This window comes from Coffea eugenioides, chromosome 6, assembly GCF_003713205.1.
Source record: "Coffea eugenioides isolate CCC68of chromosome 6, Ceug_1.0, whole genome shotgun sequence".
Classification (NCBI taxonomy): Eukaryota; Viridiplantae; Streptophyta; class Magnoliopsida; order Gentianales; family Rubiaceae; genus Coffea; species Coffea eugenioides.
In genome coordinates, this window is record NC_040040.1 from 30,890,638 (window position 1) to 30,914,182 (window position 23,545).

A 23,545-nucleotide genomic window follows, 5' to 3' on the forward strand; every position below is an offset into this window, starting at 1 on the left:
TAGACATGGTTTTATGGTTTTTTACTTGTTTCTTAAAACTGTGTTGACAGTACAAACTACTTATTATTATTCCACGGTCATGTGTTCTTGTCATTATTAGACTTGCTGTCCTCTTGTTTCTTGAAAATAATTACTACTACTAACTTGTTTCCTAGTAATAGTAATCCGTTTTTGGAATTAAAGAATGCTGCTCATGTCCCTATTTTTTCTTTTGGTATAGTTAAAAGAAATTGAGAATATAAAATGGATACGTCCAACCAAGAGCAGTCTTCACCAATTATTAAATCAGCTGGTGATTCCGCTAGTCCGGTGAATATCACTGACAAGGGTATTGCTGTTAACATTGACGAAGAGTTGGAATTCTCTCTTGGTGATGAAGAATTAGGGAGTGAAGATGAAGCATTAGAAGGTGATACACATACAACCACTGAAACAGTTGTGGAAGAAGCTGCTATGGATGATGGCTTGGATGCTTTTCAAAAAAAAAAGAGGATCAAAAAATTAGTAGCATGGGATGACTTCAAAGATGTTGAAGTTGGCCATCAAAAAACTCTTATGTCGGATTGTATTCATTGCCATGCAAAGTTCAAGAAGATGAAAACCAGTACAACTTCAAGTTTGCTAAGGCATAGGAAGTCATGTGCTATCCAATTGCAAAAACTCAAAAAAGCAACACAACAAACAAAGATCAATTTCCCATCTTCTGATTATGCTGAAGCTTCTCAAACATACCTTCACTCCGGGAGGTTTGATATGGCAGCCATAAGAGAAGCTACTGCTGAATGGGTGCTTATGCATGAGCATCCATTTTCAATTGTGGAGGAAGAAGGCTTCAATTTGATGCAAAAAAGAGGGATGCCCGAATGGCAAAGAATCAATCGGACTATGAACAAAAATGACTGCACATCAGCTTATGAAAGAGAGAAGACAAAATTGAAGAACCAATTAAAGAAAGTCAAAAAAATCAGCTTGACTACAGATCTTTGGAAGTCCAAGAACCAAAAAAATGAGTATATGGTCATAACCGGGCATTGGATTGATAGTAACTGGAGATTGCAGAAACGGGTTCTCAACTTTGTGCATGTCCCTCCTCTACGTCGGAGCATCCAAATTGCAGATGCTATTTTCAAATGTTTAATGGATTGGGGAATTGAGAGCAAGGTATATACAGTCTCAGTCGATAATGCCTCAAATAATGACAGTGCACTGAGATGTTTGAAGGACACTTTCTCCCGAAACAAGTGTCTATTAGCAAAAGGAAAGTTGTTTCATGTGAGATGTTGTGCTCATATACTGAATTTGATGGTTCAAGACGGACTCAGTCAAATCAAGGAAATAGTTGATACAATCAGGGACAGTGTGGAGTTTATCAATAAGACAAATGGAAGACGCTTGCAATTTGCTGAAATTGTACGCCAGCTGCAGTTGCCAGAAAAAATGCTAATTTATGATTGCAAAACAAGGTGGAATTCTACTTATGAGATGCTGACTTGTGCACTGAAGTTTCAAGATGTTTTTCCAAGATACAGAGATAGAGAGCCAAATTATGATTTCTGTCCAACCACAGAAGATTGGGGAAAGGTTTCAAAAGTGTGCAATATTTTAAAAGCTTTTTGGACAGCAACTCATGTGATACCTGGTAGTGATTATCCGACAGCAAATTTGTATCTAAATGAAGTTTGTCGGATAAAAGTACTACTCGATAGTAAGGTTGATGATGAAGATGACTTTGTCCGGTCAATGGTGCAAAAGATAAAGCTGAAATTTGATAAGTACTGGGGGGAATGTAACTTGTTAATGTCTATAGCAGCTATTTTGGATCCCAAATGCAAGATGAGAGTCATAAACTATTGCTTTCCATTGCCTTATCCTCCACATGAAGTGCAAAGCAATATAGGCAAGGTTCGACAAGCCTTGTATGACCTATATGATGAATATGTGCAGATACATGTTTCAGGCCAAAGTGGATCATCTTCTCAACTACTAATCGGCAATGATCACCCAACCAAGAGCAGCAGTAGTGCATCTTCATCAGTGTCCCATGTTTCAGGTATGAGTGAATTTCTTACCCATATTGCTACCGTTGAGAGTGTTCAACCTGTCAAGAATGAGTTGGATACCTACTTTGAAGATGGTCTCCTCACAGCTGCAGACGATTCAACGGTAGACATCGTGAATTTGGATGCCTTGAAGTGGTGGAAAGACACAATAAAATACAAGATTCTTCCCAAGATGGCTGCTGATATTTTAGCCATTCCAATAAGCACTGTAGCTTCGGAAGCTACATTTAGTGCTGGAACCAGAGTAATCGACTCTTACTGTGCTTCCTTGGCTCCAGAAACTGTAGAAATGTTGATGTGTACTGGAGATTGGTGTCGTAAGCTACACGGGGTGAAGAAAAAGGAAAAGGTAACAAAAAAACAAAATTATCACGCATAATATTTAAATTCGGCCTTACTATTTCTTAATTTCTTTTATTTTAATTTTTTGTTTTTTCAGAAATTGAAGGATAGACAAGAGATTGTGTTGCCTATTTCTTGACTTCGGAGATGTTTGAGGTAATTCACCTTTAATTTCCTATTTAGAGTTTTGTCCAATTGTAACTCATGGTATTAAGACCTCAATGCTTTTAATTTGGAAGTTAGATCAATTTTTCTGAAGTTGTTAGAATGCTGGATTTGATCTCCATGTAATCAAATCTGTACTTGTTCGGGATATGAGGTTGTTGGTCGACAAATCCAAACAAATGAGCTGCTTGTGATATAGATTATCATAGTACGACCTTGTGCAAATTTGGGTGTATGGCTGCTAGTTACTATTTTGTATCCAATGTAGACATGATTGTTGATGGTTTATTTCATGCTTAATACTTTTTAGTTACCTTGGCAATCATATGGTGTGACGAGATATGAGTTCTCTGTTATTAGTGGATGCATTGCTGGTACTGAACTATGTTTAGTACTAGTAAAGGGGAGAATGTGAGAGTGAATGTTTTACTTCTATCAGTAAGGATCAGCTTGTATTTGTTAGCAGACTTGTCATATGGAGCAATTTGGATAAGGTTTTTATTATTGAATGTTGGATTACCTTTTATTGGTGGGTTTCTGCTACTTGTTTGATGAAGGGTGTCAAATTGAATAACTCATGTTTGTTGGTATCATGAGACTAATTATTAAAAGCTCTTATATTATATAGTTTGATTAGCATGCTTGTCAGTTTCCTTTTCTCTTTTAATGTGATTATACTCATGAAACTTCAGGATATTTGTTGGATATGAGTTGTATGAGTTGACAAGACTGGCACAATGACATATGATGATATGGTATGAAAATTAGAAGCTTGAAAATTCGTATTTGGCATTTGCATTTTTGCCAAATCATTTTTCTTATGACTCTTTTAATCTTTAGGAATTTTCTGGAGTTGGTGGACTAACTGATTGTGAGGAATTAGAAACAGAAATGAGTAAAGTTCCAGGACGCACTCAGGAAATTCTCGCTTCATGTCATGCCTTGGTTTTTGTGGACAACAAGCTAGTATTCTTTAGACTTCTTGTGGACATTTGGATAATTTGTATTAGTGGATATTTGTGGACATTTGGATAATTTGTATTAGTGGACATTTGGACATTTATGATTGTATTAGTGCATAATTTGTGGGCCTCAAGATCAAGAATATGTGAAAAATTGTTGTTATCATGCTCAAATTTTATCAAAAATATGCGGACAAAAATGCTGTTTTCTTGCTTAAATTTCCAAACAATCGAGCTATTTTTGAGTTCTAACTCGAGCTCCTAACGAGCTAGAAATCGAACTGACTTCAAGCTTCATGCGAGCCAGAAAATCGAGCGAAATTTGAGCTGCTTGCGAGCCAGAATTCGAGCTAAGCTTGCGAGCTATAAGCAAGTCGATCTCGAGTTTTCCTTTTCCTACATTGAGCCGAGCTCGAGCTCTATTTTTCGAGCTCGACTAGCTCGAGCTCGAATTCGAGCTCACGTATAAATAAGTGTGACTCGACTCGATAAATTCAAAACTTGATTCAGCTCGGCTCGTTTGCACCCTAGTGGTGGGATGGAGCTATTATTCATTCCTTTTCCTCCTCCCCCTCCCACCTTCCCCCAACCCCACCCCCAGCCACGTATCCTACTTTAGGTTTAGTAGTAATTAGTGTGGAAAAGTGGAATGTTGTTCATCCAGCCCCCCGCTCTGGTTGCCCTTTATTGGAGTCTTTCCAATACCATCTTCCTCAAACATGATCATTACCTTCCTACTTTCCACATCAATGTATTCGTAGTACGCCCTGGCCTTTATGTAAATCACGAATCTGGTGGTGCTAGAGTTTGGAGCCGCTTGTAATGCGTCGTTGATGGTGGTGAAGTAGCTGCCGCCGTCCTTGGCCACTATTAGATTGACTTTAGTTTGGTTCAGTGGAGCCTGTAGCAATGCCCTGTCGTTCTTCTTGAGCCAAGTCGGGAATCCATCACCTTTCTTCACCGTCATCCTATACTCTTCTTCCTCCTCCAGGAACACTGCACCTGCCGCTTGCTGCTTCTTATTCCTCTTATTCTTCTTGATTCTCTTGAGCATGGCTAGCGAATTGCCGACGTGATAGGAAATCTGGTGAAGCCTTCCGTTCCGAATGTACTTCTTCTTCGAGAAAGCGAAACCGTCGAGACAAGTGTACTGATTGGTCATTGCGCCGGTGAAGAGCGTCTGCAGGTCCATGTAGTGCTGGAGAGTAGATTCTTTGGAGGAAAGATCGGAGATTGCTGTCTTCAGCTAAGCAACGGTATCTCCAAGAGCTCCAGGCAGTCTTGCACAGCTCGACGGTCCAGCAGGTCCTGATTCTGGAACTTTCTGCTAATGCGGGTGCAATTTTGGATGGAGTATCTGACCTCGAACACGGTGGAGTTCACCAAGTGCGAAATGATCTTAGGAGCGTCCTCTGATCGATATCCGGGAATGCGGCCAGAGTGGAGACGCAGAGGTCTGGGTAGAGGGTGTCTTAGAATGTCAGGAACAGGGACTTAATTGCAATTGGATCAAAAGTTTAAGAGGCATTAGTGTAATTAGCGTGTCGAGCCAAATTTGTTAAAAGTTAGTTATAACTGATTTGCTGAAATAGTTAGTTGCACGGAATTTTGTACCAATAAGATTCTGATTCATCATTGAATGTGTATAAATCCAAGACAATGTAATGGATTTGGGGACAAGAAAGTTAATCACATTTATTTTGCCTCCAAATTCTTCTCTCTCTCTCTCTCTCTCTCTCATTTCCTTTCTTCTTCATTCAAACCTTTCCCATGTCTGCTAATTTCAATCTTTCCTTTACCTTAGTGGCTGAGGGCCTAACGAATTGGTACCAGTGCTAACCGATCCTTGGTCAGCTCCTAAAATCAAGATGGCAGAAAGTACTCGATTCAAAACTCTGGAGGATCATCTCAAGAAGCAGGAGTAGAGGTTGTTGGAAGTTATCGAGGATGTCAGAAGTATACAGCAACAAGTGAGGAAGGAAATAAGAGGGAAGGAGTAGAAAGATAGAGAGTGTGCAAAATCAAAAAATTTTGAGTGTGTAATTTGAAGGCGTTGGTGGATGTGAATACTACTTTTACTGGTGGAGGTGGTTAGAGTGTGCAAAATCGAAAAATTCCAATTTATCGACGAATTCAAATTGAATTCGGAATTTCGAATTCGGTAATTCGGAATTCCGATTTCGAATTAGACGAAATCGGATCGAATTCGGTAATTGGACTTTTCAAATTGGAAATTCCTATTTCGAATTCACAATTCGAAATTAGAATCAAAATCGGAATTCCGAATTCCTATTTCGATTTAAAATCTATTTTTCATATATATATATATATATATATATGTAATATAACATTTATATTATAATAATAATTTTTATATTCTTGCATTTGGTGATTCGAAATTCCTATTTCGATTTCATATATATATATATAATAATTTTTATATTCATGAATTCGGTGAAATTGAAATTTACCGAATTTCGAATTGAATTCAGAACGAATTCGAATTCGGAGTTAGTGAATTTGAAATCAAAATCGGTCGAAAATTCTGATACTAAAATTTCAAAAAATTCTGATTTCAAAGTTTCGAATTATCGATTTCGATTCCGATTCACACCCCTAGTGGTCGTACTAGTAGTAGTATGTTGTGCTATTTTTTTTTTTTATCGATACGATAGCTTCCTACACTATGGGGAGGGGGAGGACTTGAAGAAGTCGTGAGGTAGTTCGGAGGGGATTGAACCACCACCGAATCAGACGAATGCACTACACACCTGCCTGAATTTTGTAATCAATGTCACATTTAATTGCGACAAATTGATGGGAGACAAGATTCCACCAAACCTTAATGCACTGGTGGTGCCTTTTGGGCTGGTGCTTGTATGTTGTGCTACTGATGATGATGATGTTGGATGTAGCAGTAGCTCTGCATTGATTGGTGTTTGTGATGAGGGAGAAGAGGCCAGCAAAGCAAGAAGAGCCAACAGAAGAGCTAAAGGCAGCTGGAGCAGCTTTGTTTTGCTTTCGATGCCGCCGCCCATTTTGGATAGTAGCTTTCCGCCGCCTGTCAGGACAACAGTGACAAGGAGCTAAGTTAGAGTTTTGAGTGTCGGTGTATGAGAATTTATGAGGAGGCTCCCAAACGTTGGGAAGATATAACTTGCTAGGTTAGATGTTGTGAAATACGTCTACTTTTACTACTATTTATAGATGGAAACTAGAGCGTGTAAATATGTTGGAATAAAGTGTAAATAATTTATAGACAAGGTGTAGATACGTTAATGTGTCATGGAAAAAAAATTTTAAATAACTAATTTTAAATCCCTCCGATGGAGGAAATTGTAACTTGTGATGCCTGCATTTTTTTCCCTCACTGCAACTAGGAAGTGTGCTAAACCAACAGCCATTTGGTTTGTTGACTACCATCAATGACTTAAAGTTTTGATGGATGAAAGATTAAGAGTTCAAATTTTACTTCCTATCACTTTGCCACTTTATGTGATTTTCACAAATACATACGCACCACACTGTTAACTAGTGAAATCAGAAAGAGGAAATGGGATTGATGAACCACGATAACCCCAGCCAAATTTAACCGTCATCAGTAACTAACCGTCTCTTCTTGAAGAGGTCTCTCATATGGAATTCATGTTGGCATCCTAGTTGGCAGTTGTAATTGTTCCCTTTATATTAATACAAATTTATACAGGTGTGTACTACACCCGTCTGATCTAATAGTGATTCAATTTCCATCGATTCTCTAATTAGGTCTTCTTCTAAAATAGGCTAGAGTTGGAATAGGAGTAAAAATGGAGTAGATGGTGACAAGTGACAAAAAAAAATATCTGGAAATGTACTCTATCTTGGAATGAAAGACACAATTTAGTGGTGTTGGACCATTAAAAATTCGCCGAAGTATTTTTTTCCATGATGATAACAATCTATTTTACTCCTTACATTAACTTGCACTATGAGGGAATGGCAAATTAAAGAGGTTTTTATAGGAGTTAAAAGGTGAACCACCAAACTAAATAAGTACACCACTGCATTCTCTGAGTTTTTTAAGATCAAGAAATTTGATCCCTTGATTTACATCAAAATAAAATTTTAAAATTTTTTTAGTAGCCAACTACGCTTAAAGTATTTGTCGCCAAGGTTGAGCATGGAAAAAAGTTAAAAACTCAAATGAGGAAAAGAGGAATGAGAATGACGAAAAGTTGGCCCACCACGATTTTGACGGTTCTTTCTTTTGTGTTTTGGACATTGAAATTTTAAACTGAGGCATCCGAGGCCTTATCCCAGCCTCACCCAGCATAGAAGTCATCTTACTTACAACATGGCTTCTATCAGTGTAAAATTTTATTTTTAGGATTAATTTTATATATACTAACATTATATACACTACCATATTAGATGTATGATAATTCATTTGAATTTAATTTGAAATCAAATTTTATTCAAGTGTCATATATCTAACCAACATCGTGTATCTAAGATTAACTCTTATTTTTAAAATGAATGTGCAATATATAATTAAATTTAATATACATCTAATGAATGTGCTAATAATACACATTATCAAAGCACAGACTACATAATACACATATTATGTTTTGTGGCATATAATGACTAATGCAATAAAAATAACTGGGATATGAGCTACTAAGCAAGTGAAAAATGGAGTTAAAAGTGACACATCCTAAAGACGTTGCCAGTATTGAATATGAGTAGGCATTGGTCCCTCCGGCTTAGCGGGGTGCCCATATTGAATGTTTTTTTGTGTGTGCTTTTGGAGTATGATAGTTTTCTTTATTATTATTATTATTTTATAAGTGGGAGGTTTTGAATTCAAAATTTCCTACGTATCATTTCTCTTATATAATCATTCCTCTTATCTGATCATCCAACCCAATCCTCCTCCATTTGTTTATTAATTATATGTACATGTATTTTATATTGGAACATGTGTAAACATTTGTAATATAATAGTTATAATGTAGTATGAATTTGCCATATTTTGTATTATTTTGAATGATTATGATTTTGGTATGTTTTCTATTGGTTAATTGTTTTGCATTTTTTTATTTTTTGGTACTTTTATTGTTTACAGTATATTTATGATTTGTCTAATTGAGATTTGATTATTGGTTCTAATTAATTTTATGCTAGTGAAAGTTACGAGAGTGGATTAATTGAAGGATTTCTTAGTGTGTATGATAGTATAATTTAGTAATATTTAGTATACAATTTATACAATTTACACATTACCCATTACTAATCACCAAACAACTTGTAAAACTATTTAGTATTGATTTAGTATTGATTGGTAATGTGTAATATTTAGTATTGGTTAGTAATGTGTAAATTGTATAAATTTTTTATTTGTTTGTTGTTGGTACTATTTAACTTGTGAAGAATAATTTGGTAGCTAAAGTTGCTGATTTGTTTGCATATCTAATTTTTTGTCCTATATATAGTGGTATTTTTCTTGTGTCTGAAACCCAAACATAGTGGACCAACATAAGGTTGCAGATCCAAAAGGATTTCGCAAAATATGTGAGAGGCCCAAAGATATCTGGGCAGACATATGAAACAGGCAGCGATCCAACCACTAAAACTACTACTCGCAATAAAAAGACCGGACAGGCCAAAATTAGAGAAACAACAATGAAATAGAGATGAAGTAGAGATGACCCCACAATGAGTTCCATCATACCTAAAAAGACAAATGAGGACAAAATCAATACTCAAATTACAAAGAAACCAGCAGAAATTCTGCGCTTTATGTATTTGGAGATGTAATAGAACCATTTATCTTAACCTATTTATAGTCAAAGAATATACAAGTTTTTTGTAAAACAAAATTTAGGATGCATAGAATGCATGGCTATTTAATGCAATCGGTTTAAAACTTTTCTTTTGCCACTACTTAAAGCTCAATAACATATTCAACCACATAGAACTTAATCATTACTAAGCTATCTTTTTTTTTTTGGTTTAAAAACTACACTTGAAATATTAATTATTTTCTTTTCTTAACTATCGATTTTAAGGATTTTGAATTGTCATTTTTTCTCTATTTATTCTTCTTTATAAGGGCACAATAATAGATGCATTATGCTAATAAGTGAAACTTAGAATATGGTACTCAAAATAAAAAGAAACAAATTAGAACATCCTGATTACATATGAGCAAAACAAGCACTTAAACATAAATGTAATAGAGTATATTTTTTCCTGAGATTATTTGGTGCAAGTGTACTATTAAACTATGATCTAAGTCATTGAAATAAGTAAAAATAGTACAAAAAAATGTTACCACTACGAGATTTAATGTAATAGGACCACTCATTTTCAGTTACTCATAATCAATATGAGTTTTACATGAAATTAAAATTTAGAATGCTTGGTTTTACAAATTGATACAACTTAAAATATACTCAACATCTTTTGTTATTTTTTATTATAAATGTACTCCGGTGCTTAAACCTAAATAAAATCTTCTACCTTGAACAACTTGATCAATCCTTATTTTTTTAAAAAAAAAAAAACTGCCCTTTAATAGTAGTTGTTTTTGTTTATCATATCTGTAGACACCAAATTTTGGTGTAATTTCATTTACTAATTATTTTTTAGTCTGTGCTCGTTTTTTTCACTTTTTAGTTTTTAGTTTTTTAGTTTTTTGTGTTTTTAGCATAGAATTTCTTGAAAATGAAAAAAAAGGAAAAAGAAGAGAAAAAGTGAAAAATGATGAAAAATGAAAAATGAAAGAAAAAGAATGAAAGTGGCAAAAATAGGTGGAAGTGTGCATGTTGAACAAGTGTACAAAACAATCATGGGACAAGTGGTTAAGGAATTTGAGGGACAAGTGTCCCTTTTCTTTAATTGACAACACAACATTTAGGAGGACACTTGTTTAGCTTAGAAGGGAGGTTTTGAGAATTGAGAGGAAAAAAAAGGAGAGCCACAAGAGGGGATAGAGAGGGTTTGAGAGAAAAGAAAAACTACCGAGAGCAAGGGAAACCCACGGAGAGAAAAGAGAGAGGTCGGAAGAGAAAGGGCTAAGGTCGAGAGGAGGAGTAAGTGGCGGCTGCATAAGGGATAGAGAGGAATCCGGAAAAGAGAACCAGGGGAAAAGACTACGGGGGGATCACCTAAGGACGCCGCGAGCGGAAAAGCAAGGGAGAAGAATGGTGAGTTTCGTCTGAGAGAACAAAACCAAAGAACAGAAAGAAATAGAGCAACAGGGACAAAAAGGACGGCTGGATTTTGGGGGAGAGTTTTGAGGGAGCCACGGCGCAAGGCTGCGAAGAAACAACGCAAGAGAAATCTGTCCAGGCCACCACAGTCCGCACTTGCCGCTGCTGCTGTCCACCGTCGCCGCATCACGCGCAATTTCCATCGCAGCCACCAACGACCACAATCCTTCTTCTCCCGCGTAGCCAACAAGTGGACAACGCCTGCCCAAGAACCGGAGCCGCCTCCACCACCAGAATCAGCCGTCACCGCCAGCGAAGCTTGCTGAAAGTTCCTGCTGAGATTCCAATTCCAGAAGAAGTGAAACAGGTAACATTTAACTCTTTTTCTCGTCGTTCTAATCTGCACATGGAACCAAATCCGCTAAGCTGAAATCTGGTCCTTCGATTCCTTTGTTGGGTCTCTGTGCCTTCTCCTCGCGTCTGACTGGTTTGACACTAGATGCCCGTGGTTGCTGCCTTTTGGTCGAGTCTCCTTTGTTTGGTAGCTTCGTTGAGTTTGGCCGGTTTATGTGGTTGTTTTCTTGCCATTGTCTTGCTGTTTTCTTGTCGTTCATAATACTGCCATTGTGGTAGCTTAGTTGAGCTTTCTTCTGGGTCATTTTGTTGATGTTACCTTGCTGCGTTTTTCTTTCTTTCTTTTCTTTTGCTGTTTGGATCTTGTCGCCCCTGATGGGTATGTCGAATGCTTGGCCGCATTTCCTACGATGAGTTCATGTGAATGTAACGAATGTTGGGCTGCAAATTTCCTGGATTCTTGACAAGCTGCGTCCGTCCTTGTGTTTCGCTGTTTCATCATGCAACAGCCCACAAAAAATGAATTTTCACCACCTTATATGCTAGTTAATTTTTGTGTTTTGGAAGAAGGGTTTAAATGATCGATGGTGAGCTTGTATGCTGAACCTAAAGCTACAACAGTTTTCATGTGTTTTGTCTCGTGGGTTGAAGCTGCAAAGTTGCAGCCGACATGGTAGAAATAAAGTGCAGCAGTTTTCGTTCTTCAATGTTTACATGTTTTCCAGGATTTGCAGAATTCCATTCTAAGTTTTAGCTTGTTTGGATGTTGAGATCATGTGTTTTGTTTGTCTAGTTTAAAGTTTTGATGTTTGGTTGAAAGAGTTTGGATCAAAAATTGCATGTTTGGGTTTGAAATGTTGGAAAAGAAAGTGCAGCAAATTTCATTTCGGTTGCTAGAGTGAAGAAAGTAGTTGCAGAAGCCTGATTCCTTCGTGGGTTTGCATGGTTTGCATGCAAATCAACTTTCAAAATTGCATTTTGGCCCCAAGTCTCTCCTTGTTCCACTAGGACCCAAGTAATTAAAAAATTTCATCAATTTGGTCCTTGGTAATTTCAATTTGTGCAACTCCATTGCTTGTTTGCTTCAATTAACTACCATGCTTTGTTTCAATTGCGCTTAAGTCATGACTTTAGGGATTTTATGATCAAGTGAGTTTTGCTTTGCACATTTCTTTTAATTTTTCTTAAATAAAGTGGTGCCTTGACCTTTTTATTATTTTGGAGGGTAATTGAATAATTTCACTTCATTGGGGCGTCAATTCAAGGGAGGTACACTCTATCCCTCATTTGCACTACATTTGACCTTACGTGCTCCTACGTGTTATGTGAATATGCCTGTCTACTTCGCTTTCCTTACCTCCTTGCATGCATTTACTTGCTCTTTACTTTTATTTAAGTTTTATGGGGTATGTGTACACCTCTTGGCTTGTAATAAATAGGGCTCGGAGAGCATCTGGTCCATTTCCCCTTCCCCTTTATGCTTTTATGGGGTATGTGTACACCTCTTGGCTTGTAATAGATAGTGCTCGGTGAGCATCCGGTCCATTTCCCCTTCCCCTTGGTTGCTTGCTTTTGTTGCTACATGTTTAATTGCTTTAGTAGGCTCTTGCATCTAGTCGGGCATGCTAAGTGCTACGTGCTACGTGTTTACGAGCGTTTTGGCATGTCTACTTGCTTTCATAACCATGAATGAATGGAATGGATGAATGTACGTTTCCGCTAGTCCAACGCTAGTCGGAATTCATAGAATGGGCTAGTCCAACGCTAGACCCTTAGGGATTTCCCCTCGTTAGCACATCATTTGCTTGCTCACTACATTTTCATGCATTTTTTCTTAGTTTTTATCATTTAGCATGCTCCTCTAGTCCCTTCCCTCTCACTTTAGATTTTTGCATTTCATGCTAGTTATAGGATTCATTTTGCTTGAGTGCCCCCTTCTGATAAGGGAGACGAGCGAGTGTGGCTATTCGATAGCCTTAGCACGCTAGTTTTGCCTTCTAATCAAAGGGAAAATCAAAGTCGAAAGTTAGGAGTCAACCCCCGTACCCGTCTTGCTTGCATTCCCTAGGCTCATGCATTCTCAATCCACTCTATCATTGCACTTTCACTTTTGTCACACATGCACCTTTTTATCACTTTCACTTGCACACGAACACTTTTTTTCACTTGCACACAAACACTTTTTTATCTTCACTTGCACACGAACACTTTTATCTTCACTCGCACACGAGTACTTTCATCTTCATTTGCACACCGACACTTTCGCACTTTTCTTTAAATTGCATACATGCATTTTGCCCACTAGCACTTGGAGTATATTTTATACATTCAAGGACATTTTCTTTGCACACTTCCACTCACACTATTGTTTTTATTACTTTTTTCACACAAACGCACATTTTTCATGGCATGCATTCATCCACTCATTTTTCACGTCATTTAGGTTTAGGTGTGACCTCTCCAAAAGGATCATTGTTGGGCTTCACAATTAATGTGATTGGCATCACTCAACCTTTGAAGAGAAATTTCCCCCATGTCCCCCTAGGTCTAGGTTTTTGCATTCATATAGACATATCCAATACGCGATACATACCTTGGGTAGAAAAATTAGGAAAAATTGGTTTAAGTCACGCAACTAGCCTTGGCTAGGTCGAAGGGGTGCCTTGGATTTTTATCCTTGCCTTCCCCTTCGTCAAATGTGACCCCCGATCCCTCTTTTGGTTACGTAGACCCAAAAAGTTCTTTAAAAGGGTTTATTTACTTTTTTCATTCAAAAACAAAAAATCATTTTTGGGTGACTTGGTACACCCTAACTCGATACCAAGTGGCGACTCCATTTTCATTAAAAAAACCCTTTTTGAACTTCACTTGGCCAAATCGTCGCATTCTTAAAGTCCCATGGCCTTTTACTTTTCATTTCGCACACGTTCACATGTATATCACACACACACTCACACCACACACCACACATCATTCATTCGAAAAGTGGGGCGCGACAGTTGGCGACTCCACTGGGGACTTCCTAAGTGGGTCCAAGCATTTGACTTAGCCATTCGTTTCCTTTTTCTACCCTTTTTATGCATAGCGTTTGGATATTAGGGTTGCATTTTCCATTTTTAGGGTCTTTTGCCTCGCGCGTGTATCCAACTATTCCCTCACTCACGTACGTGTGATTGGTTGATTGGATGTATGTTTACTTGTTTATCTCGCGCTTGCATTGCATTTGGGGGGGGGTGTGTGTCACCTTTAGAGCCCCGCGTGGTTCTCAACCCCTTCCCTCAAAATAGGGGAACACTTCATACGTGCACGTTTACTTGCTTTTATCCCATTTTATTTTATTTTTCGTGGGCGTTTCCCACACCACCTTGTAGGATTAGGATCGATTGCCTTGGGTAGGCGGCTGGTGTGCTCTGCGCCCATAGCGCTACCTAAGGGATCACTCGAGCCACCGATCAAAGGCCCTGGGAGTGATGACCCTTCGCCTTTAGGTCTGAAGGCTTGGGAGCCGAAGCTTTATCGAGTCTAGGCATTAGTGAACCCCAGCCTCATGCATCCATGTTAGAGTTTGCCTAGGTTAGAGTCAGCCTCGCCCTTTTTTAAGCACATTAGGCACGAGGGAAGGGGTTCCACCCCTTTTACTTGTTCTATTGTATTTCTTATTCTTAATTGCTCCCAACATGTTATGTGTACTATCAATTGTACTAACCATTTCTTTGTTTTCTTGGCCTGCATTCATGTGCCATAGCAATAAGAGGCCTTTTTGGCACTCTTTTAGTGACTCACCCACTAGATAACTCACAAGTTTAAATTTCAGTCATTATACTTAATAAATACATTTCATTTTAGACCTTTTCCCCCTCGATGCATTATTTATGTCCTTTAGGTCATATTTGTCACATATTTACATCGCTTTAATAACTGGCATCATGCATAAACCATAGAAAGGGAATGCCACATAGGGAATCCCGTGTTTAGGAATAAGCCACCTTGTGTCTCGGATACTTAATCCAGTGAGACTTGCACGTTTACATTTTGTACCATCCAAAGGGGTAGTGCACAAGGTAAGGTAGGATCCGATCATTTTCATAGAGTGATCTTTGGAATATGAGCATCTAATAATCACTTTTTGGCCATTTTATAAAAAATTGGTAAAAATCCCTTGCGTGAAGGACATTAATTTGAAGAAATTCACGAATGATTCCTCCTATTGAGACGATAAATAAATTGAGGCCAAAATTTGATTTTTAGAAGGTCATAGACTAATGCACCTTAATAATTTTTGAAATAACCCATGGCCGGACAATTCAACCAATCCATTTTGCCAATTCATTCAATAAATCGTCATTTCATTTGACCAACTTACCCTTTTTAGGGTCACCTGGTCGATTTTGAATAAATCGTCAATTCATTTGACCAATTTACCCTTTTTAGGGTCATTCGGCCGATTTTTGAATAAATCACTAGTTCAATTTCATTCATTTGGCCAATTTACCCATTTTTAGGGCAACCGAGCCGATTTTGAATAAATCAAGTTTCGTTCAGTCTAGTTGATCAATTTACCCTTTTTAGGGTGATCTGATTAATTTTGGATAAATTAAATTTCATTCCATTCATTTGACCTGTTTCCCTTTTTAGGGTAATCCGGTCGATTTTTAATAAATTGTCAATTTCATTTGACCAATTAGGGTTTCAATGTCGAATTTCAAAAATGAAAAACCTAGTCGATTTTGAGAAAAACATCCGTTGCATCCAGCCATTTGATCAGTTGGAGTTTTGACCTGTGCTTCACTGAGAAAAGTTGTCAAAACGAATTCCAATCTCTTCGATAGGAAGTTCGTCAAGGTCAAACCCGTGCGTTTTTGCAAATTCTTGTATCGATCAAAAGTGATCAATCCCTTCGGACGAGGTCCTTATTTTGACCAACGTCTTTTCTCATTCCAATGGGCCAAATTTTTCAAATTATTTTTTTCACTCAATGAGTTGATCAGATCCATCAGGTATGGTATAGTGCCTGCTCTGGAGGATTGCATTTTCATGCTAGGCCTACCCTTGGCACAAAAGGGCTCCCCCATAGGACATGCATACCGATTTTGCAGTTTTGCCTACTAACTCGGGGTATTTTTTCTTTTTTTCCCCCTCCCCTGCATTCATAAAAATGTTTCAATAAGGTGAAAATATTTCCCTATATTGGATAACAATTTTTGATCCGATAAAGTTCAGAAAGTATTATTTGATTCTTGGGCAGGTCCTATAATGAAAACATAAATGATCTATCTGGAAGCTCTACGCTAAAGCCTCTGAGAGATGTTGTAATTGTTTTCCAAAGGAAAATTTTGTATATTTGATTTGTTAATACATTTTGTTCCAAAAAGTGTATATGTGGAGCTCTTTACAAGTTTCTCTCTTCTCATTTGTATCGTAAATTGAATGAGAAATTTTGTTTCAAACTTTTTCAGCAATAAAATTTTTGGACAATCATTGTTTTGTGTATATTTATGTACATTTCATTCTTTATTCTTATTCATTGGAGATTTCATGATGAATTTTAAGAAATAAGACTAAATTGGGATTTTTTCAACCTCCGGCCTGAAAATTCACAATAAGAGTGTTCAGAATTAAAAGAGGTCACTCAAAAGGCCCTATGAGATTCCTTTTCTCCTTCATTTGACCCCAAAATAAAATCAGTCACATTGATTGATAAATTGGGGCCATCCTTGCTTGAAAAATGCCTATTGGTTTAACCAGATCCAATTCACATCTAAGTGAAAGCAAAAATGTGCATTATTCTTGTTTGTTTTGAAAATTTGGAATGATACTTTGAGCATTCGTTTCTTTATCTATACACATTTTATCATTTGCTCTCCCATTTGAGCTTTTAAAAGAATAATTTCATTTCAAATGAGCGCCTTGATGATCACTACCCTATATTGGAAAATTTTCAAATATCAAAAAGGGAATGGATTTTCAATAACCATTTCGTTACTTTGGTTGTCATGAAGTATAAGAATGATTCTTTGGCCATCATTTCTTCAATCTAAACACCATTTATCCCTTGCGTCCTCATTTGAGCTAAAATTGGTGGTTCTTTTCGAATGCACTTATGATCGTACCCCGCATTGGGGAAGGAGATTGGAAAATTTTAAAAAGAAAAAGAAAAGGGGAAAAGCAAAAATGCTCGAATAAGGAGGGAACCGCAAATTGGGGAAATTTGACTCCACTTGGGTTCCGAATTTTGAAAAAAATAGAAAAGGAAGAGATTTGTCCGCGTGGATCGCCTATGTTTCACAAATATGGATGAACAAGGGTTTTCCTCAATCAGTTAATTCAGATACATGCTAAAAATTTCTCATTAATGAATGTTTCCTTTCAGAGTTATTGTAAGGAATGGAATAAAAGTCAGGCCCTCTTCTTTTCCGATCAAACATTCTATCCCTCGTTATCCTTTTTGAGCCTTCAGAATAAAATACTTCATTTGGCAACCCCTGAGATTCGCAAACCCCACACTGGGGCAAGTTTGAGTTGAAGAGGAAAATTTCAAGAAGTGAAAAAGTGAAAAGCAACAAAATCAAAAGCAAAAGAAAAAACCTCAGTTCAAAAATAAACTTGGGCAAATTTCAAAGAATGGAAAAATGCCGAAAAGTCAAAAGAAGAAAGAAAATGAAAGTAAAAAGCCTCAATTAAAAAAAACTGAGGCAAAATTCTGATTTAACCCTAAAATAGGGTTGACGCAACAATGCGATCTCAGATTCTTCAAATCACTCTTGAAATCTGCCTTCAAGCCTTAACTTTTCTAAACACCCCACCTGACCCCATTACAAAAGCCGAAAGCCCTGACTTCTATTCTTTGCAATGGCCCTGTCAAGAAAATTTCTGATGCCGGAAAATTTTTGCTGTATTCTGAATTGATTAGGTGTGAGGTTGACACTGCTCTTCATGTGAAACCCCGCGAAGGGGGAAAAAGAAAAGAAAAATGAGCGAAATGAATGCAAAAGAAAGGTGCAAAAAAGATTTGATGCTGAAAGACCCTGTTGGGTGATGATAAAAAGTTAAACAAAGTCCAAGAATCTGGAGTCCAGATGAGGGCAGTGTTGAAAAATGCGATCTTCGGTGCAATATCCTTTGGAAATTATTCTTTAGCTGTCGTTTTCAAGCCAAATTACAAGCTAATAAAGTCCATCGTTGACTTATTCCTTCATGACAATCCAAAGTGAGGATTATGCTCATAAAAATCCATCATAGGGGTATAACTAGATTTCACATGTTTAGCTATCATTTCTACCCAAAATTTTGCAAGCCCATGAAGCTTATACGTTGACTAAGTTTTCTTATGAAATAAGGGTGACAAACTCTTTGCTTTCACTAAGATGTGATGTTGAATGGATTACAATTTTGAGTACAAGAACCAAACAAATTTTGGCTTCTCATTTCCCTTGGCCACCTCCAAGTCAGAAATAACACCCCACTCGATTGGCCCTGAAAGATGAGCCAATAAGAAGTGGTGACCCGCTACTCTGGGCACCAATGCTAAAAGTGAGGATGAAAATTTGGTGTTATTCTGAGAGATTCATCGTGAAATTTCTGCATGAACTCAACATTCAAATTTCTTCGCGTTGAATATATGATTACTTTCTAAGTTTTGGAAGGTGCGATTTCTCTTGGTTCAAATAAATGGAGAGACATCCAAACCAATTTTTTGCAATCAAATGGGCCCATACTGGGGCAAAATTTTTATTTCTAAGATTTCACAAAATAAGCCCACACTGGGGCAAATTTTTTATAGTCCATTTGAGGATTTCGTCAAAGACTCAAGCAAGACTTTCAAATCAATCACGCTGCCTGTTTCATGAAAATTTGAGTGCATGTAAGCCCCCTGTGCAGGTATTCACAGTTGAAGTCGACGAAAAGCATCTGGCGATGTGGAAGGCCGATGCCGAAGAAAGAGAAGAAAGAAGGGGAAAAGGGCCCTACACTGGGGCAAATTATTTTTGGGAAAAGATTCTCTCGAAAAATCAGGAAAATTCAAAAATCAAAAATCAAGTTCAAATGCTTGTTTCTTGGAAGATCAAATTTAATTTCTTGTATTTTGACAAATCAAATTCAATTTCTTCACCAATTGGATGGCAGGATTGGGTCTTATCCCACTGACCATTCTAAAATCACGTTGGGCCTGAGTCTCGTGCCGCCAACAGTTCAAATGTCAAGTTGGGACCGGGTTTTATCCCGCCAATCTCGGCAGTACCGGGTATAATCCCGCTGACCGTTTTTATCAAATTGGGACCGGGTTTTATCCCGCCAATCTCGGCAGGACCGGGTATAATCCCGCTGACCGCTTTTTTCAAATTGGGACCGGTTTTTATCCCGCCAATCTCGGCAGGACCCGGGTATATCCCGCTGACCGTTTTTATCAACGTTGGACCTCTCCAGGGTTTTTATCCCTACCCAATCTCGGCAGGACCGCGGGTATAATCCCGCTGACACGCTTTTATCAATTGGGACCCGGGTTTTCCGCCAATCTCGGCAGGACCGGGTATAATCTGGCTGACACGTTTTTTATACGTTGGACGCAGGTTTTATCCCGGTGCGCCAAATCTTCGGGCAAGGACGGGTTATAATCCCGCTGACCGCTTTTTATCAAATTGGGGACCGGGATTTTTAATCCCGCCAATTCAGGCAGGACCGGGTTTTAATCCGATCCGCTGACCGTTTTTATCAAATAAGGACCGGGTTTTATCCCGCCAATCTCGGCAGGACCGGGTTTAATCCCGCTGACCGCTTATCTCAAATTGGGACCGGGTTTTATCCCGCCAATCTCGGCAGGACCGGGTTTAATCCCGCTGACCGCTTATCTCAAATTGGGACCGGGTTTTATCCCGCCAATCTCGGCAGGACCGGGTTTAATCCCGCTGACCGTTTTTATCAAATTGGGACCGGGTTTTATCCCGCCAATCTCGGCAGGACCGGGTTTTATCCCGCTGACCGTCCACACCCCGTCAGGCTCAGATGTCGTCTCACTGGCCAATTCATCATACTGGGGCAAATTTTGAAAAGGTTCCCTCAAAAAAAAAAAAAAAAAAAACAAAAAAAAAAATCAAAAAATAAAAATCAAAAAATCAAAATTATTCAATCTCGGCAGGTACCGGTATAATCCCCTGACCGTTCAATTGGGACCGGGTTTTATCCCGCCAACTCGGCAGGACCGGGTTTTAATCCCGCTGACCGCTTATCTCACATTGGGACCGGGTTTTATCCCGCCAATCTCGGCAGGACCGGGTTTAATCCCGCTGACCGCTTTTATCACATTGGGACCGGGTTTTATCCCGCCAATCTCGGCAGGACCGGGTTTTATCCCGCTGACCGTCCACACCCCGTCAGGCTCAGATGTCGTCTCACTGACCAATTCATCATACTGGGGCAAATTTTGAACAAAAACAAAAACAAAAACAAAAAAAAACAAAAAAAAAAATCAAAAAATCAAAAATCAAAAAATCAAAAATCAAAAAATCAAAAATCAAATTAAGTTCATCACGGCAGTCTCGGGTTTGATCCCACTGTCCGATTGTCGAGACATTTCATTTTCACAGCCATTGGAACGTGGATCAGTCCCATTAACACTTCATTTCGCTTCTTTCATTTGCATCACCAATAAACATGGGTCAACCCCACCAATACTCCATCTCACTTCAATTCATCCCATTTAAATTTCTGTTCGGGTCTATCCCGTGGGTCTATCCCAATTTTACATTTCTGTCCGGGTCTATCCCGTGGGTCTATCCCAATTTTAGATTTCTGTTCGGGTCTATCCCGTGGGTCTATCCCAATTTTACATTTCTGTCCGGGTCTATCCCGTGGGTCTATCCCAATTTTACGTTTCTGTTCGGGTCTATCCCGTGGGTCTATCCCAATTTTACATTTCTGTCCGGGTCGATCCCGTGGGTCTATCCCAATTTTACATTTCTGCCCGTGGGTCTATCCCAATTTTACATTTCTGTCCGGGTCTATCCCGTGGGTCTATCCCAATTTTAAATTTCTATTCGGGTCTATCCCGTGGGTCTATCCCAATTTTACATTTCTGTCCGGGTCTATCCCGTGGGTCTATCCCGTTTCTGTCCGGGTCGTCCCAATTTTACATCCCGTGGGTCTATCCCGTGGGTCTATCCCAATTTTACATTTCTGTCCGGGTCTATCCCGTGGGTCTATCCCAATTTTAAATTTCTATTCGGGTCTATCCCGTGGGTCTATCCCAATTTTACATTTCTGTCCGGGTCTATCCCGTGGGTCTATCCCCGTTTTAAATTTCTGTTCGGGTCAATCCCGATTTTAAATTTTCTGTTTGGATCAATCCCATTTTAAATTTTTGTCAAAGGGGTCAGTCCCCATTTCTAAAGCATCCATCGTTCGAGACGCTCGTAGCCGAATAACACAGGTAAGCATTTGGTGTCTACTTCTTTGTCTCAAGTTTTTCCAAAACTCAGACAAAGAGGGGCAAACTGTAGACACCAAATTTTGGTGTAATTTCATTTACTAATTATTTTTTAGTCTGTGCTCGTTTTTTTCACTTTTTAGTTTTTAGTTTTTTAGTTTTTTGTGTTTTTAGCATAGAATTTCTTGAAAATGAAAAAAAAGGAAAAAGAAGAGAAAAAGTGAAAAATGATGAAAAATGAAAAATGAAAGAAAAAGAATGAAAGTGGCAAAAATAGGTGGAAGTGTGCATGTTGAACAAGTGTACAAAACAATCATGGGACAAGTGGTTAAGGAATTTGAGGGACAAGTGTCCCTTTTCTTTAATTGACAACACAACATTTAGGAGGACACTTGTTTAGCTTAGAAGGGAGGTTTTGAGAATTGAGAGGAAAAAAAAGGAGAGCCACAAGAGGGGATAGAGAGGGTTTGAGAGAAAAGAAAAACTACCGAGAGCAAGGGAAACCCACGGAGAGAAAAGAGAGAGGTCGGAAGAGAAAGGGCTAAGGTCGAGAGGAGGAGTAAGTGGCGGCTGCATAAGGGATAGAGAGGAATCCGGAAAAGAGAACCAGGGGAAAAGACTACGGGGGGATCACCTAAGGACGCCGCGAGCGGAAAAGCAAGGGAGAAGAATGGTGAGTTTCGTCTGAGAGAACAAAACCAAAGAACAGAAAGAAATAGAGCAACAGGGACAAAAAGGACGGCTGGATTTTGGGGGAGAGTTTTGAGGGAGCCACGGCGCAAGGCTGCGAAGAAACAACGCAAGAGAAATCTGTCCAGGCCACCACAGTCCGCACTTGCCGCTGCTGCTGTCCACCGTCGCCGCATCACGCGCAATTTCCATCGCAGCCACCAACGACCACAATCCTTCTTCTCCCGCGTAGCCAACAAGTGGACAACGCCTGCCCAAGAACCGGAGCCGCCTCCACCACCAGAATCAGCCGTCACCGCCAGCGAAGCTTGCTGAAAGTTCCTGCTGAGATTCCAATTCCAGAAGAAGTGAAACAGGTAACATTTAACTCTTTTTCTCGTCGTTCTAATCTGCACATGGAACCAAATCCGCTAAGCTGAAATCTGGTCCTTCGATTCCTTTGCTGGGTCTCTGTGCCTTCTCCTCGCGTCTGACTGGTTTGACACTAGATGCCCGTGGTTGCTGCCTTTTGGTCGAGTCTCCTTTGTTTGGTAGCTTCGTTGAGTTTTGCCGGTTTATGTGGTTGTTTTCTTGCCATTGTCTTGCTGTTTTCTTGTCGTTCATAATACTGCCATTGTGGTAGCTTAGTTGAGCTTTCTTCTGGGTCATTTTGTTGATGTTACCTTGCTGCGTTTTTCTTTCTTTCTTTTCTTTTGCTGTTTGGATCTTGTCGCCCCTGATGGGTATGTCGAATGCTTGGCCGCATTTCCTACGATGAGTTCATGTGAATGTAACGAATGTTGGGCTGCAAATTTCCTGGATTCTTGACAAGCTGCGTCCGTCCTTGTGTTTCGCTGTTTCATCATGCAACAGCCCACAAAAAATGAATTTTCACCACCTTATATGCTAGTTAATTTTTGTGTTTTGGAAGAAGGGTTTAAATGATCGATGGTGAGCTTGTATGCTGAACCTAAAGCTACAACAGTTTTCATGTGTTTTGTCTCGTGGGTTGAAGCTGCAAAGTTGCAGCCGACATGGTAGAAATAAAGTGCAGCAGTTTTCGTTCTTCAATGTTTACATGTTTTCCAGGATTTGCAGAATTCCATTCTAAGTTTTAGCTTGTTTGGATGTTGAGATCATGTGTTTTGTTTGTCTAGTTTAAAGTTTTGATGTTTGGTTGAAAGAGTTTGGATCAAAAATTGCATGTTTGGGTTTGAAATGTTGGAAAAGAAAGTGCAGCAAATTTCATTTCGGTTGCTAGAGTGAAGAAAGTAGTTGCAGAAGCCTGATTCCTTCGTGGGTTTGCATGGTTTGCATGCAAATCAACTTTCAAAATTGCATTTTGGCCCCAAGTCTCTCCTTGTTCCACTAGGACCC

The 23,545-nt window shown here is 38.8% G+C and overlaps 1 protein-coding gene across 1 annotated transcript; it reads left to right on the forward strand.

The window, feature by feature from the left end:
- The first annotated feature begins 243 nt into the window (after window positions 1-243).
- LOC113774049 (zinc finger BED domain-containing protein RICESLEEPER 2-like) lies at window positions 244-3,602 on the forward strand. The gene is made up of 3 exons (XM_027318624.1): window positions 244-2,409; window positions 2,878-2,964; window positions 3,408-3,602. The coding sequence occupies exons 1-3, from the start codon at window positions 244-246 to the stop codon at window positions 3,600-3,602; spliced, it is 2,448 nt and encodes an 815-aa protein (XP_027174425.1).
- Window positions 3,603-23,545: the final 19,943 nt, after the last annotated feature.